Below are 18,462 nucleotides of genomic sequence, written 5' to 3' on the forward strand. Positions count from 1 at the left end.
GTTTTGATCTACTATTTCAAAAGCCAAAAAAAAAATAAATAAATAACTCATATACACCACAAACACTATCAGATTCTAAACACAATTTGGAGTCTTTACAATGAAGGAACGAAAAGGCAGTGTTTAATTTTAACTATAAGGAAATAGCACTAGAGGAGACTCAACTATTATTTGATCTGATGTAGGACATCATGTGCTTGGCATATGACTAGTTAGTGTGTGGTTAATTGAAAGCCTAGATCTACAGAACTAGTAACCATTTTGTAACCAACTTTGATGTATGAACATTATTGTTTAGAGATATTCTCTCTCTAGAACCCTAGGGTTCTTTTCTCTCACAATTCTCTCTCTTGTTCTTGATTGGACCCATCTTTTTGGTATCAGAGCAACAGATTTGGCTCCTAATCTTCCAGATTTTGAGTGGAATCATGAACTAAAACACTGACCTGGTTCAAGCCCAATCTTGGGTTTTCATCAAATCAAGTTTTATTCTTGGATCCCTTTGTTGATCAAATTCGCCAGACTTCATAGTTGATTATGGACTTGTTGTCTTTGCAGTTCGATTTCAACTCTTGTTGTCTTCGTTGTTTCAGTGGTCTACTTTGAAGATGAGCCATACCTCAAATTCCGACTTTGATCTGTCCTTGTGAACTAATTTCGCAAATCGAAATTAGATATGAGGTGTTTGTCTTGGATTGAAATCAGAGATTCATTGCACGACTGAGGACGAAACTTCTGATTGAAGACATGGTGCTGTTCATGACCCATCACAAGTCCTGAAGCCTAGGGTTTGAAGCTATGAGTCGACTTTGAGTCTTGACCCTAGCTTCGATGTCACAGTTCAAGTCTTGGCCTAGTCTCGGATTTGACTTCGGCTCTTGGTTCGTAGTTCACGATCTAATTTTATCCCTGACTTGAAGCTCTTAGTTCGTAAATCCTCAAGAACTCTCATGGGCAAATCAAAATCAGGTTTGGAAGGTCGCGAGCCCTGTTCGAAGTGGGTCTCCAACTCTCAGTTGAATGTTGTTCACAGGTACTCCCAATTTAACTCTCAATGCATCCAATTCATCTGATTCTTGATTTAAATCTTGAACCCATATCTGGGTTTGGATTTGATTGGATCATTTTGCTTCTATTGTGTTGGGATTTGAATTGATTGAACTATTGCACTATTTGGACTGTTTGGGTTGTTCATTATTATACTTCGCACATTTGGGGTTTTCCAATGACTCAACGAGGTCGTGGTCGTAAGGATGTCCATGTTAGGGCTTATGCTCAAAATTTAGGTGATAATGCCAAGGGTAATCCTCTAGTTGGAAGGGATAATGGGGTTCGATATCAAGGAGATGAGATCGTTGAGATGAGACGGCAAACTGCCACATTAACCGAGATGGTGCAACGTCTCCTACCTCCTGTCGAAGGTAGTAATGGTTCCAAGGATCATCAACTTGATGATTCCTTCGATGCTCCGCCTAGGCGTAGAGCACATTCAAAGGTTTGATTCTAAATGGAATGACACCATCAAGAATTTAAAGTATCTCAAATTCCATGGAAGCTACAATCTGGATGTGTTCGAGGAATGGTTGAAGACAATTGAGTCATTTGGAATGTTCTAATGTGACAGAAGTAAGGAAGGTGAAATTAGTCACTCAAAGCCTCAAAGGTCATGCCTCCGATTGGTGGAAACAATTACAAGTTGGCAGGCAAAGAAAAGGCCAAGAAAAGGTTAGAGAGTGGAGGATGATGAGACAAAAGCTCAAGGAACACTTTTTGCCTTCTACTCATGTGCCAACTATGTTGGTTGCGCAGCAACAAAAGAAAGGCATTTCAAGTTCTGGACATCAATACCAAAGAGACTTTGTAATCGGACAACTATCCTATGACTATGTCCAAGTCAGTTACTCAACTAGTGTTGTAGTGCAAGAGATTTTTGGTGACAAACATATCATCACAAGATGCTCTTTAGTGGTGAGGTGGTTGAACCAAGATATGATGAGGAAGAAGCTTCAATCTTTGGTGAAGAAGACATGGAGGAAAATTGTAGCCAAGAACAAAATTGTGGTCAAGCTCTTTTCGTTTATGACGAAGATTTTCCCATCTTTGATCAAGATGAGGAACAAGACTACGATCAAGATGTTGCCATCTTTTACGACATTAGTGAGACGTTAGCTTATGAGTAAGTTGATGTTTGTGAATATGAAGAAGAAGTTGATGTTTGCAAATATGGACGAGTTCCAATTTTTTACAACTATGATATTGAAGACGACCTTCTTGTAGAGAGTGAAGGTGTACATGAGGATGAAGAAACATTACTTCCCATGAAGGAAGTGTTTTCAATCCCACTTTCTATCTCTTTTCTATATTCCATGGAAATTATGGTGTAGAGTCATGACAATGAAGTTACATGGTTGTTAAATGAACTTTGCTTCTGAGAAATGCCTCTCTCGCTATCTTCAAAGCCATTTGTTTCACTTTGTGTTGATGTGGATGAGTTTATTCTTGGGCCATGCGAGAAGCATTATTTTGATGACATTTTGCTACCAAAATGGCATGCTACCTGGGTGGCCTAGTCACACCTCAACATGGCTTCGGTTGATGTGCCTAAACGAGAACTCGTTTTGATAGAAGGATATTTGCTAAGTTGATTTTGAATAAGGACTTGCAACTACTTAGTTACTTCCCTTCTTGCCGAGTTCTTGCACCGACGCCATTCTCTTTATTGTAGACTAGCTTCCTTATGAGATTTGTTTGTATTGTACTTGCCTAGTGTTAGAGTTGATATTTTTATTTTCTTGTTAGTAAGGGCACTATTGTCATCTTGTATTTTTCTTTCTTTAATATAAATACATTTTATAGTGAAGCGTGTACAGCTACATAACCCTAATCTGTATTCTCTTCTCAATTCGCTATCTCCTCTCCTCTCATTCTAACCCTAATATTATATAGTTTATTCTCCAACTTGGTATTAGAGCATCTTGATCATTGTTTCACCATATTCACGAGATAACGCCATTGTTGATGTTATCTTCCGTACGATGATGTCAACATGACATCATCAACATACGGACGCAAAGAACACCAGTAGATTTGTGTCTTCATCCTGGTAATTGTCATATTTTTTGGTATTTTTTGGACTTCGTTTAATGGATGTTTTCATTTTTCGTATATTTTCCGAGTTTTTTGATCTGAAAATCAACAGTGGCTATTGGTGATGTTTTTGCTTGATTTCTTCATTGTTCAATGATATGTGGGTGTTGATTATCCTGGTAGAGTTAAACATGAGAAGCATCACCATAGTTCCTTTCCTAGTCATCTTATTAGTCGTGAGTTAGAGTTGTTTAATGTAGTGCACACGGACATATGAGGTCCATCCCATACTGCTAGTGTTAATTGGTTTCTTTATTTTGTTATTTTTATCGATGATTATTCTTGGATGACAAGGTTGTTTTTACTTAAACAGAGATCTGAGTTGCCTCATATATTTACTAAATTTTATAATGAAATTTTTACTCATCTTGGTAAATGTGTTCAAATTCTTCGATCTAATAATGCTCAGGAATACATGCAATCTGTTGCCACTTCTTTCTGTGATGTTCATGGTATCATTCATTGTGAACATACCTCTCAGAAAAATGGTGTTGCTGAGCGCAAACATCGTCATTTGTTGGATGTTGCTCGTACCTTCTTGTTTAATATGCAGGTTCCCAAACAATTCTAGGGTGATGTTGTGCTTACTACCTGTTCTCTGGTTAACCATATGCCCTCAGTGCTGTTAAAACCTATCACCTACTTCACCCACTTAAACCTACTCCACTAAACCTAACCCACTACACCACTACCACCTCACCTACTCCACTAAACCTAACCCACTACACCACTACCACCTCCACTTCACCTACTCCTTACCTACTACACACTCACCCTCTTCTATATATAGGAATCATGAATCATTGTAATAAATATAACATCAATCAATAATACATCTATTTTTACATGGTATCAGAGTAAGGTTAACAACTTAGTTATTCTGCTTCACCGGCGGGCGGCAGTCTCGCTTTGGCCGCCCGCCGGACCTCTACACATACCTTCCATCCGCTGCCACAAATCCCATAACTGAATCATCGGAATAGTCGCCGTCATCTCACTGCTCATTCGATCCGAACAACACCGACCCCTTCGGGACTCAGGGCGACCGCGACTGGATGTTCCCTTCCTTTCTCGGCCCCACGCTTCTCGCAGGCGAGTCATCGTCAAGTCTCAGAAGCAAGAGCTCAAAACTCGCTCTCCGGCTCCGCCACCCGCTCGGAGCGCTTCCATGCCGGCGAATTCCGACTCCGGAGCGGATTTCACTAGGCCGATTCGCGCTGAGTTGAAGCCGAGGACGAAGAAACCAAATGAAGAATTGAAGGCTTTGCCGGTTCAAGTTTTGGTTCCTTATTCTTCGTCATCCGGTTCAGCTACTGCTCTCAGCTGCCTCACCCATCTCAGTTCCCTCAAAGAAAGTCTTCTTTGGGGCAAGACCAACAATGAGGGTCTCAGTGGTGGTCTTCTCTTAGTAGCTCATGTCTGGGTAATTCTTGCATCCTCCACAGCCGCTGCCGCAGTTGCAGCCAGTGCCGCATCCACAGTTTCCTCCGCAGCACGACATTTTCTAGGGCTAGAAAAATGAGAGAAAATCGAAAGCAATGAATGAAAACCGAGAAAAGCTTTCAAGTCTGGACAACACAAACGCTCTTCTCTCTCTCTCTCTCTCCTTTTAATATCTGAAGAAGAACCATTAGATTAGGCCCTGCTCCACCAAAATCTTCACGCTGTTGATTGCCAGTCCCTCTGCTCCTCCTGTAAACACGTGACGTGCGAAACATGTCGGTCTGGCCAAAGAATGCCTTGAACATCTCATCAGGATCAAAATCATCACATGGGACTTGACCCTCTTCTCTCTCTTTTGCTTTCTTTTCATTAGTATATACATTTTGCTTCTTTTTTCATTAGTGGTAGGACCCGTCCCAACCACACACTCTCCATTTTTTTTTTGAATATCACCTTTCTTTTTTTTCTTTTTTTATTACTTTACCATTCACATTAAAAAAAAAAAAAAAAACATTTTTTTAATCAACCCACTTATGATAAAAACATTTTTTTTAATCCACCCATTATCTCTCTCTCTGCTTTTTTTTTATCCCCTAGACCAACTTTCATCATATCTATGATTTCCCTTACTTTAACACCAAACCTCTCTCTACACAGACAATAGCCAGAACCCACCATTCATCCCACTATCCCTTCTATTTATTTTATTTTATCTCTTTTTTTTTTTGCTGGAAACTGGAGATTGGTTTCGTTGTAGTAGTTGCATCAGCGGCAAAAAGATATCCAATATGTGGAAGCCCCTCGACACCTCAACAATAAAGTGAGCCCATGTGTTGTTTTCATGGCTCTCCAAGACACCCTTCAAGATGGTTAAATCCAAACGACGAATTACCTCAGCAATCTCTAGAAAGAGCCCATTATCGTTGCAAAGCATCTCAATTAGCATGTGTCCTGGGTATTCAAGATCTTCCACGACTATGGGGCATACTTGGAGATCACTTCCAACTTCAAAAGCCCAGCTTGTCCCATTCGGGCGTTCACGCTTGGTGCCAGATGATTTCATATTCTTCCTCTGACCAGTTACCTTTTGATGAACCCGATGCCTCAATTTATCAGCCTGATCAGTAACAACTAAACAAACAAAATTTATACAGATTTGCACAACAACTTAGTTTTATTTATCTTAGGGATCAACCCTGATCACAGTTCTCCACACCAAAAAAAAAAAACAAAACAACCACACCCACAGTGGGATTTTTCTTCTCTACTCAGCCGCCGGTCTCTTCTTCTTGCCTCTGTCCTGGGCGGGCCTTGCCGGTGTTGCCTCCGTGTTTCCCACTCCACTGGGCACGCTCACTACTCCCTGCTCCTCCACTGCAGCATACGGCGGACCTCCAAATCGGAACATAACGGTGGCCTTCCGCTTCAGCTCCTTGTTTTCCGCCTTTAGCACACTTATCTCTGCTCGCGCATCCTTATACATGCGTTGGAGCAGAGCCAGTTGGGCGTTTAACTGCTGCACCTCATTTGTCCTACTCTGCAGCCGGTTCGACAAATTTGTAACCGCAGTCATGGTTTCCACACATGACTTCAATGTATACTGATTGGCCTCCACATCCGACTGCACTGCCATTCTTTGCTCCACAGACCGCATAGGAAAGTTCAACGGAGCAAACTCCGGGGCGCTTGGTTGAGGTTCCAGTGCCACCACACCAGTTATCTCTCTTGTTGACTCGTTGAGGTCGGGAAAGAGAGTGAGCAGACCACGGGAAGATGAGGCCATGTTCTGGGTAGCTGAACGGGAAGAAGAGGCCATGTTTTTTGGGTTGCTGAGTGTTTCCGAGAAGGGTTGGATACAGAGTATTTACAGATTGTTTCAGAATGACAAGTTCAGAGGTTTCAGTCTGGTTTGGTTTCCACCGCCTCCGCATTGGTTTATATCGACACTGACGACGCGGCCGACACGCCGCTCTGTCGCTCACGTGCCTCGCCGCGTCTCCGGCTCACCTTTTGATGGCTCGACGCTTTCTGTCGGGCACGACTTTTGATGAAGTAGGCGCGCTTTTTGATGGCACGCCTTTTGACAGATTGGGCACACCTTTTGAGGGTGTGACTTTTTAGGGGTCCGACAAGACTCTGTAAACTGTCCCGACATTGATTCCGGTTAGCTCCGTCATGGGTCCGACAAGACTCTGTAAACTGTCCCGACATTGATTCCGGTTAGTTTCTACAAGGGTCCAGCAAGACTCTGTAAACTGTCACAACAACTGTCAGAACATTGTCTGCTACAACGGTCCGACATGACCCCATAAACTGTCTTCTACATCGGTCTGACACAACCATCCAGTGTCCTCTACAACGTTATGACACCACCATACAGTGTCTTCACCATCGGTCTGACACGACCATACAGTGTCTCCTATCCTCTTTTCTTTTATGTATTTGTCTATTTTCTTGTTTTGTTACTCTCTCCAAACTCAAGTTGGCTAGTTCCTATCCCCCTTGAGTTTGCGGGGGGCTGTCTTCACCATCGGTCTGACACGACCATACAGTGTCTCCTATCCTCTTTTCTTTTATGTATTTGTCTATTTTCTTGTTTTGTTACTCTCTCCAAACTCAAGTTGGCTAGTTCCTATCCCCCTTGAGTTTGCGGGGGGCTGTTAAAACCTATCACCTACTTCACCCACTTAAACCTACTCCACTAAACCTAACCCACTACACCACTACCACCTCACCTACTCCACTAAACCTAACCCACTACACCACTACCACCTCCACTTCACCTACTCCTTACCTACTACACACTCACCCTCTTCTATATATAGGAATCATGAATCATTGTAATAAATATAACATCAATCAATAATACATCTATTTTTACAAGTGCTATTAGCCAATTCATCCCCATTCACTCTACTTTATCCAGATTGTCCTCATTTTCCTCTTTCACCTTGTGTGTTTGGTTCTGTAGCCTTTGTTCGTGTTCTTAACTCTGGTCAGGATAAGTTATCTCCTCATGCTCGAAAGTGTGTTTTTTTAGGATATTCTCAAACTCAAAAAGGTTATCGGTGTTATCATCCTGAGACGCATCATTATTTTGTTAGTGTTGATGTAACCTTCTTTGAGTCTACTTTTTTCTTTCCTCTTCTAGTCATCAACTATCTGCAGACCTTATCTCTTGTCGTGAGGGGGAGTCTTATTTTCCACCACCCATTGTTACTCTTCCTATTCTGGTTCCTTTTGAGTCATCCCCTCCTTCTTTGTTACCATTAGCGCCTACATCTCCATTACCGGTGGCTCCATCCCCTTTACAGGTGTATCAACGGCCTTAGGCTTAGCGTGCTATTCCTTATGGCCTAAACGATTCATCTTCTTCGTCAGAGGTTCCTGTGCCATCTGCCACACCGAACTCCCTTGATTTGCCTATAGGTATGCGCCGAGGGAAACGCACTTACATCTAATATCCTATTGCTCATTTTGTCTCTTATGCTCAAGTCTCTTCCTCCTTACATTCCTTTGCTTGTAATTTGTCCTCTATTTCTCTTCTTTCTTATCAACAAGCCTTTTCTCTCTTTGGCTAGAAGCATGCTATGGATGAGGTAATGCGTGCCCTTCACCAAAATCGCACTTGGGAGCTCACATCACTTCCTTTCGGGAAGTCTACTGTTGGTTGTCATTGGGTGTATGTTGTTAAGTATCTTCCTGCTAGTACTGTTGAGCGTCTTAAGACTCGTTTGGTTGTCAAAGGCTATACCCAAACTTATGGTGTTGATTACCTTGAGACCTACCCATTTGCTCGTCTTAATTCTGTTCAGATTCTTCTTTCTGTGGTTGTTAGTCGTTCTTGGCCCTTGTATCAGCTAAATATTAAAAATGCATTTCTCCATAGGGATCTCCAGGAATGAGTCTATATGGATCAACCTCCTAGTTATGCTGTTTTTAGAAGTGAGCATCTTGTCTACCGCTTGCAGAAGGCCTTGTATGGTTTGAAACAATCTCCTCGGGCTTGGTTTGATCATATTAGTGCGGTCATTCTCGCTTATGGTTTTCAACGCTCCAGCGGATCATTCGGTTTTTGTTTAACACTCTTCTTTTGATACAATTGTGTTAATTGTATATGTAGATGATATTCTTTTCTCAGGAAGTGACTCTATTGGCATTACGGATTTAAAGCATTACTTAAGTCAACAATTTCATACTAAAGACTTAGGTAATCTTTGGTATTTCCTTGGGATTGAGGTTGTTCGTTCTTTCTAGGGTATCTCTCTCTCTTAGCGGAAGTATGTTCTTGATCTTCTTACTGAGACTGGGTTTGTTAAGGGCTCACCCAGTTGATACTCCTATGGACGCTTCAGTCAAGCTTGATGGTGACCATAGCGCCTTATTTCCGAATGTTGGTTGTTATCGTCGCCTGGTTGGCAAGTTGATTTACCTCACCGTCACTTGGCCTAACATTACTTATGCTGTTAGTGCGGTCAGTTGATTTATGCTTGCTCCTTGTCAGCCTCATTTTGATGTTGTTTGTTGTATTTTTCATTATCTGAAGCAGGCTTTGGGCCATGGTCTTCTCTACCATCCATCATCCTCCTTGTCTGTTATTGGTTTTAGCGATACTGATTGGGCTGGTAATCGTACTAATCATTGCTCTACTTCTGGCTATTGTACCTTTGTTGGACAAAATGTTGTTACTTGGTGTAGCAAAACACAGACTGTTGTTGCTCATTCCAGTGCCAAGATTGAGTATCACGGCCCCTTAACAAGGAGTTTCGATATTATCTGATGCATTATTCGAGACTAATATTTGAGGGTTACATTTAAATGATAAACTTGACATTATCTGAGGCATTATTTCAGATTACTCAATATCTTATTTTCACCACAAGCTTTGGCTATGCCATCATTTGATTGGGCATATTGTCCTCTTAAACTTGTAGGCTCCACGTGGCATGTGTTGATTCCTTTGTGGGCTCTACATCTCCTATCATAGGTTTTGCATGTGTCTGTGTAGTGGACCAATCCTTGTATGAATTCAACCTAATCTATTGTTCTTTTAACCATTACAGTTGAAATTTAAGTGCCAACAATGTGCTTTCACAGAATATACCTACAAATTCTATAGAGGTTTTATGTGTGGAGTTGACCTGGAATCATAGTTAACATACAAAAGCACGAAGAATATAAATTTACAATCAATGGACAGCAAACTTCACTTATGTACACCGGTAACAAGTGCCAACAACACAACATTTGTTGGGATTAGAATAACTTTTAGGTATAATTTTTGGTGCTTTGTTTAAGCCTTGATTTAGTATTCCTTTTTAGTCGTTTCCTTATTTTCTATCCCCTACTTTATTCAATATAAATATACATGGCAATCCCTTGTTTAGCATAAACCAATCAAACAAAATCTTCTCGACCACATCCCAAAGTCTAGTTGCCATTCCCAAACCCTAGCCGCCCCTACCCATCACTTTTGGCCACCCTTCTACTGCCACCGAACACCACCGCTACCACTTACACAACTAGCCACTGACAGCGACTCATGTTGCTAATGTAAAAGGCAACCCTTTTTTTATAATCTATTTGGGATGACCGGTGTGTTCGGTAGGCCAACTATATGCTTGCATTAGATTTTGTTCTTCATGAGAGGACTAAGCATATAGAAGTAGACATCCATTTCATTCAAGAAAAGGTTCGATTGGGCATGGTGAGTCCATCCTTTGTTCCTCCATCAAAGCACATTGCTCATATCTTCACCTAATTAGTAGGACCTACTTTGCTTCAATTAACCATTGTTAAGCTAGGTTTGGTCAATATCTTTGAACCAACTTGAAGGAGAGTGTTGAAATTAGAACAAAGGGTTAATTACACTTAGCACACATGTACTTTTACCAAAATCTCACTTTAGTCCCTTCACTTTCAATTGTTTCAATTGTAACAGTCAATCCTTTTACACTTTAAGTGAAGTTGCATTCCCACACTTCCATCTTTCTACTGCTAACAAAGTTGACGGAACTTGTCATTTGAAGCATGTGTAACATTTTTGTTGTCTCATTAGCACCCTTACACTTCAACTAAAATCTCACATCAGTCCTTACACCAAAATCTCACTTTAGTCCCTCCACTTTCAGTTTTTGTTAGCTTTATTAGCGATCAAAAGACAAAAGGGTGAGATTTGAACTTGATTTAAAGTGTAAAGCGTTACCTGTTACAATTGAAAGTGAAGGAGGGATCAAAGTGAGATTTAGTGAAGGTGCAGGGGTACAAAGTGCAATTTACCCTAGAATAAATCATAGGCTTAATTTTTTGCCCTTTGTTTAGGCCTTGACTTAGTATTACTTTTCTGTCATTTCCTTATTTTGTAACCCTTCTTTGTTCAGTATAAATATACATGGTAATCCCATGTTTAGGGTAAACCAATTATACAGAAAACTCTACATTATCAACATCAACTGGATAACAACCCAATCCTATGCATTCCACCCTAAAGTTTTAAATTCTTGGTGGATCGAATTTAAAAGCAAAATTGAGCACTGAGCCATCTCTTGCATATTGTTGTTTGCAGGCTTTCCAAAATCTTTATGATTTTACGTCATCGGTGACGAAGATGACAATAAACTATTCTTTTGGCTTCAATCACAAACATCACATCCACTTCATGCAATTGTACATCATATTCATATGTCTAAAATAATCGATATCAAAGACTAAAATTATGGAATCAATAGAACTAGATTTTAGTTACTTGGGTATGTATGAATTTTTTTTGTCCTCTATGATTAATTATGATCTCTTATATGTACTTAATAAGATTTTCTCACAATTACATGAGGTTTCCAGTCAGGTACATGGACACATTTATTTTAGTGGGCTCCAACAAAATCCATATGAAAGCATTGCTTATTAGCCAAATGCTCCTCTTGGCTTTCCTCAATTTCTTTTACCTTCTTTTTTTTTTTTTTTTTTGACATAAGCTCTTCTCACTTTGTCTTTAATTGGCGACATTTCCACTAAATTCATTATTTTCTTATAACACTACCGATCAATCACAACATTCTTATAGCGACTGCACACATATTTTGGTGTGAATTGTGCTCCTTTAGGAAGACTGGAGATCAACAAGAATGTTTTAACGAAAATAGTATCATGTGTACTGTATTACTGGATTCTTGACAAGCTGAGCATTCAAAATATCATTGCAGCAGCTTGCGGCAGAATAGTAATTTTGTTATTCTTCTTTGTATAAGGCTGAAGGGTATTTTTGTAATATGAAACTAAGCTAGTAGGAAAATACTATTCGCACACCACAAGAAATTTCAGTACACACCATTAGTTTTGTTTGGATATAAACTTTTGAACAAATGGCAAATGTTTGGACAAACTGATAACGAAAATAAATTGTTCAAATATATATTACGCTCAACTGTTTATGTCCAAACAATTGTTTTTTGTTCACAAGTTTATATCCAAACATATGACTTTTGTTCGGAAGTTTATATCCGAATGATACAAATGGTGTATACTGAGATTTTTTGTGAAGTGTAAATAGAATTACCCAAATATAAAGGGTTATGGAAGAGAACCCTAATTTTCAATTTACCATTCACTGAAGCTATGGCAATAAATGAAGCAAACTAAAAATTGGGGCGACACACACAAACTTGTGTGTTGGAGAAACATTTGACTTACTTTGTTACCATTATTACCATTTTATATTTACTTCACCCATAGCCAATAGTGAGTACCTTTTGTAGGGTCTGTTGGAGATACTTTGTAATCAAAAGTTAAATTTTAGGTTTTTCAAGAGTATGTATGATCCCTTTAGACCAAGCCCGCCAAACTTACCAGTCTTGCACAAGAAAAAAAAAACATAAATATATTATCAAACCATAGCTGACTAATGAAACTTCAATTTGGTTTTCACAGAAACAGGTGCACAATTACGGGCTTTGAAATTTTAACAGAACCCCAAAATACCTCTAATACAAGCTCCTTAACTGCATGCCCTGGAAGTAATTGCTTATCTAAATTTCTTGGTTGGGTGGTAATCCGTTGTAAGGATCCAGGAACAACTGATACAAATAACACAAAAGATCCAAAAAAGAACTGAAAATCATGAACCGAACAAAAGACAATTTAATTCTCATGCACTGAATTTCCTAAAGAAAGGCCATAAAGTGCAGAATAGTTATAAGTTGGAATACCTTGACATGGAATGGAAACAATAAACAACTCATCTTGTGGAGAAACAACTAAAGTGGCTTCATAATTTGGCCGAATCTTGTCCAGCTCATTACTTTCAATCAATGTATTCTGCAGAGCATATAAAAATCACGTGAGGAACTAAAGCATTAAAGAACATGTGAATGCAACCTGTTCGAAAAAGCATTATGAGAGAAATGCGTATACAAGAACCATACCTTGATTTTCAAAGTCAATTTATCGGATGAAAGATCCAATGTCATTCCATGCACATTAGCAATGACCCCCCCTCCTGACAAAATCTTGATCATCACTTCTGGAACAGATGCAAAAGGTGTGCGATTTCCATATATATCATAGCATGCAATGGAAAAAGGTGGAAAACACGAACCAACCCTGTCCAATATTTTAATATTTAATTAACTGTCAACAATTACCAATCAAAAAACAATTAACTGCCAAGAATTGTCTCTTAGTGAGTAATTAAAGGATGACATAATTATTTACTATCTAAAACAAGACTTGCACTCTTAAAACTCATCCAGTCAGAAACTAAAAACTAAAACAATAAAATGCACGAGGGACAGTAAATAACTTAGTGTTCCCTACAAGAGCAAATGCAATAGAGCAGCTAAACACAATATTTGAATGAAATAAGCGTGAAATGTCCCTATCTATAAGCATGAAGATGTACGACCAGAAAAGAAGAAAATCCAAACTGATATAACCTACGGAGCACTAATTTGGCGATCGGGTCAAAAATTGGACAGATTATCAATTTTCTTTCTTTTATCCAGCAAATTTCATTTTTCCTGATAGAAAATATGGTCCAGATCCCTCAGAAGATCATGTAAAAGCTTCAAGCAGAACTTGGGGACCAAAGTGCTCCAGCAAAACAGTATATTTCATCAACAAAACTTAACTAAATTTGAAGATACAAAAGACACTTTTTTTTCATTACCATCAATAGATAAATCAACTTTTGACAACAATCAGCAATGCATGCTCTTGATTACACAGTAAAACATAGAAAGCTAGCTGAGGCAGAGAACACTTTGACACATGTACAAGCAAAAAGTTCAATACATCATGAGCCTAATGAGTATGAGATGCTTTACCTCACATTATAGGGTAGACTCTGTCCATCACTTAATTGTCTCCAACTCCCAACCTCAGACAATGCCTTAACCTTTACTGTTCTTTCACAACTCTTCAAATTCAACCCTACCTAACAAAGAAAATTCCATCACAGAAACATGCATAATCAGATATAAAGTTATAACAACAATTTTCATATGACAAATTCTGAAACCTAATGTTTCTGAAGTGATTCAAAAAATAGCTTACAATAGACAATGAAAATGTATAGACACCAGCTTTTTGAAATACACTAGGAAACTTGCATCCAAGGGGAAATATATATAAACCATGAAGCCCTTTATGGGATGAAGGAGTTGTCAATCCAGAATAAACATGCTGAACATCTAGGACACTCTTGTCATCATCTCTAAATTTGATTTTTATGCTCATCTCTAAATGTTCCTTCACAATGTGCTTTTGATCCAAGTTCTTAGAAGCACTTGCAGAATTAAAAGATGCAGGACGAACAACGGCAACAATTTTCTTGGGAGGAGCATGACCAGCATAAACAGCAGAATCGGTGGGTAAAGCCTGAAACAGAAAATCATGTTTTGCAAATATTTAATAGTAAAATATGTTTGGCCTTGGTCTTAGTTGTCAAGCAATTGTTCAGAGCATGGAAGCATCATAATAACTGAAATTCTGAAAATCCTTTCAGCAATCATCTTCTCAGAAAAATTAAAAAGAAGACAAGCTAACTGAGAGAAACTGTGTTTCAGTTTAGAAAACAACAAAGGCTTGGATTAACTAACCCCTTCAATCTCCAACTCTTGACAATCTCTTGCACTCAATATTTCTATTGTAGTTGGCATTTTCTGATGTAGTTTCTCAACTTGGTACTCCCACTCAGCATTTTCAATAGCCAGACACTACCATGCATAGCTCAAGATTTGGTAAATTACTCAATTACATTGGAAATCTAAAATTTAAGGCAACATGAGATTCAATGCCTGACCTTTCCAGAATCAATCACACTAATAGGTAAGGACAAAGAGCTGCGCATATCAATAGCAGCATTCCCATCATCCACTGCAAGGCTGCAGCCATTCTCACTCGCGAGACTTAGTGGTCTTCCAGAAACAATAGCACAATAGTTAAACTACTTTCGAAGAAATTATGTACAAGCATTTGGAAGAGTAATTTAAATAACAAAATTAGAAGAAAATACCTGCAAATAAGCCGAGCTTCCCCTATGAAGAAGGAAAGAAACAACAGGTTAGATTTATCTTTTGAAAAGAATAACCCATGAATTGTACCAGAATGCAGATCAGTAGCTACACAAAGGTCCATGGTATAAAACCAGAAAAAGAAGTTCATAGCATTCATGGAATGTCTCTTGTATGTCATACTCCAATTTAAAACAATGATCTTCGATGACATTCAATTACATAATTGCACAATCAGATAAAACCAAGTTATGCTCAAACGGAATTGAATACAAATCAAATTTGAAACAAAAACAAAATTCAATACATTTAAATAACTTTAATAGATCACTTACCACCTGCATCCCCTTCAAAACCTTCAAGCAAAATGTACTCTAATGTAGCATAAACATTGTTCTTGTGGCATCCTGCACATGCTCCTTTCAGAACTTTGATTTTCTGCCCTGATTTCCAGGGTGCTCCTTTCCTTCGGAGCTCTTTGTGAACCCTCACAACTTAAAAATTGGAAAGCAACAATGTAACAAATAAAATGTTAACTAGAGAAAAACTAGGAAGAGTTATGAATCCACAAAAAACAAAAAAGATGTGTAGATGATTGGACTTTATCTATAACAAGAAAATGCAATCTAACCTACATTATCTGGAACATGGATCATTTCGGTATGAGGAATGGGAACTGAAATGTGGTACGCCACAAGCTCTAATGCGGTATGATAGGGGTAGGCTTATATAAATTACAGTATTAGAAAGGTGTCTCTAATCATTAGAACAATTTTCCTTGAACACATTACTAGGAAGTATTATGGCCCATTTTTTATTATTTGTTCCACCAAAACTCCGTTCTCCATACATTTTGATTCATTTATACACTTTTTTTTTTTCATCCTAAAAAAATACTTTAAGAAAATAAAGAGAAAATTTGGGATTGCTTTGGAATGCTAAATTCACCGTTTTGTAATGAAAGTGTGACATATTTCGGAAAATGTGTTTCAAACCGTAAATCGCTACGGTATTAGAAAATGTGTTTCAAACCGTCAATCGCTAATGTAATAGCATTTTCTGGTAACACTGAATTTAACTTCATGATAAATAAAAAACATTTGTGCGCATTGCGAACTTACCATCAGCAGAAATGCCAAGTTTCTTTTTGTTTGAGGGGCTGACTACAAGAAGAGGTTGATCCTCACCATGATCAATTTCTTCATCATAACGATTATGCATCTGAAAAATCCATTCCTGATACTGCTGCTCTAGTTGTAAAAGTGTCACTTGCTTCCCATCTTTATAAATTTTGATTTTGACTTCTACAGGTAAAATATATGAACTGTTTGTTTCAATATACCAACACAATTCTCAAAATCAACATAATCCAAATGGAAAACAATTTCATAATTCAAAATGGTTTAAAAAAACATCACCTTTGTCTTTCTCTAGGGGCTTGTCACCAAAGTTCTTCAAGGCAGTAGTATAAGGATGATGATGCGCTAAATTAGTCTAAAAGATAATAGATCCAGTCAACATCATTAAATTGAAGCAGCAGAATGAATCAACAAAACCACATCCATGTGATACAGCTCTTCAATAAATAACAATTTAAAATTGAGTAAAAAGATCAAGTGTGAAACGACTAAATAAATTTATCTAGGAATGAGTAAAAAGATATTTGATTTCTAATAGAAAAATGAAAACTCAAAAAGAACATTGCACATGTTAAAGCCAAAGCACATAATAGGAATAAAATTTACAGAAAAATCATAAATACTTGTGCGAATGGTGACCGGTTAGCCTAGGTGAAGTGTGCCCTCTACGAAGATGGCAAGCACTTATATGGCCAGAGAAAACTGGAGGTAGAGGAGATTACCAAAGACTGTCCAAGAAAAGATAGAGGGTGGCAGTGACACACTGAAGAAGAAGGGGAGTCCAGTTGAAGATCGTTACAATGATCCTTCAAGCCTACATAACGAACTTCTTTATATAGGGTGGCAAGCCAAAGGAGAGCCAGCTCAACTGAGCACATGTAGCATGATCCTCTTGGCTAGACAAAATGGAGGGAATATCCTACTTTGCAACTCCTACTTCAGACCTTGAGGGGTGTATCATATGGAGTCAAAGGAGTCAAAGGGTACGTATGATACATCCCTTTATGCACATGTCAAGCAATGCACAGGTAGGTATCATACATTGTCCAATGAGTCAGGTATCGGACAAAGCCCCTCTCTAAGACAGGTCCAAGCACACCTCGCCCCTAATGGGGAGGTTTGGCGAGCGTCTGAAAGAACCATGGGTCGTAGCCTCTAATTCAAAGTGCTTGGGTTTTCATGAGCACGACTAGGCCTCTGGGCACAAACAACAAAGGCTTGTACCTTGGGCCCCAAATTTTGATTCAAAATAGGGGGGCCCCAAATGCCTTGGTCTATTATAGTGTTAGATACAAAATGCCCAACCTGAAGGGCCCAATTTTATTTTTCCAGACATATATATGATGTTTTTAGAGAGTAACCAGCTTAGGGTTTGATTAGGATCATCCCCTATTTATATAAATGAAGATTAAAGTTTTGTAAAAAATTACAAGGGAGCCCTGAGGCATAGAATAATTACAAACTAATAACTCAGATAATAAGATGATAACTTAATATGCTAACACTCCCTCTCAAGCTGGTGCGAAAATATCTCTCATGCCCAACTTGCCTAATATGTCATGAAATGGCTTATTCCCAACCCCCTTGGTGAGAATGTCAGCAAGTTGTTTACCAGACTGGACAAAAGGAGTATAAATGATACCACTAGTAAGTTTCTCCTTAATGAAGTGGCGATCAATCTCAACATGTTTTGTCCTGTCATGTTGAACCGGATTGTGAGCGATGTTGAAAACGGCCTTATTATCACAGTATAACCGCATAAAGTCCGTCTGATCAATACCTAGATCACTCAACAATAACTTGATCCATAAAAGCTCACACACCCCTTGTGCCATAGCTCTAAACTCAGCTTCTACGCTTCACTTGACAACCACATTATGTTTCTTACTCCTCCAAGTAACTAGGTTGCCTCCAATGAAGGTGTAATATCCTAAAGTCGATCTCCTATCAGTTATTGATCTAGCCCAGTCAGCATCTATGTAGGCTTCCACACGAAGATCATCATACTTTGAAAAACAAAGACCCTTACCAGGAGCAAACTTCAAGTAGCTCAACATTCTCATGTCAGCCTCGAAGTGAATCTGATGAGGAGCATGCACAAATTGACTAACCACACTGACAGCAACAACAATATCAGGACAGGCGTGAGATAGGTAAATGAGCTTACCCACTAATCGCTGATAGCTCCCCCTATCAACAGCTTCTCCTCCATCATTTCCCAATTT

The 18,462-nt window shown here is 38.9% G+C and overlaps 1 protein-coding gene and 1 long non-coding RNA gene across 3 annotated transcripts in view; one reads left to right on the plus strand and one right to left on the minus strand.

The window, feature by feature from the left end:
* The window catches only part of GMI1 (gamma-irradiation and mitomycin c induced 1), a 111,863-nt gene that overhangs the window by 20,037 nt on the left and 73,364 nt on the right, over positions 1-18,462 (minus strand). For both annotated transcript variants that reach the window (XM_028248942.2, XM_082884383.1), the window contains exons 18-28: positions 16,517-16,592; positions 16,220-16,402; positions 15,434-15,592; positions 15,101-15,122; positions 14,888-15,002; positions 14,685-14,801; positions 14,140-14,463; positions 13,911-14,020; positions 13,011-13,188; positions 12,795-12,903; positions 12,568-12,662 (exon numbers count right to left, since the gene is read on the minus strand). In XM_028248942.2, the coding sequence (XP_028104743.2) occupies positions 12,568-12,662; positions 12,795-12,903; positions 13,011-13,188; positions 13,911-14,020; positions 14,140-14,463; positions 14,685-14,801; positions 14,888-15,002; positions 15,101-15,122; positions 15,434-15,592; positions 16,220-16,402; positions 16,517-16,592 (1,488 nt within the window). The remainder of the gene's footprint in view (positions 1-12,567; positions 12,663-12,794; positions 12,904-13,010; positions 13,189-13,910; positions 14,021-14,139; positions 14,464-14,684; positions 14,802-14,887; positions 15,003-15,100; positions 15,123-15,433; positions 15,593-16,219; positions 16,403-16,516; positions 16,593-18,462) is intronic.
* LOC145797382 (uncharacterized) lies at positions 259-11,433 on the plus strand. Its single transcript, XR_014338862.1, has 2 exons — positions 259-1,033; positions 11,156-11,433. It is a non-coding gene; the product is annotated as an uncharacterized LOC145797382 (long non-coding RNA).

The sequence above is a fragment of the Camellia sinensis genome, chromosome 1, assembly GCF_055761805.1.
Source record: "Camellia sinensis isolate YWXY chromosome 1, ASM5576180v1, whole genome shotgun sequence".
Lineage (NCBI taxonomy): Eukaryota > Viridiplantae > Streptophyta > Magnoliopsida > Ericales > Theaceae > Camellia > Camellia sinensis.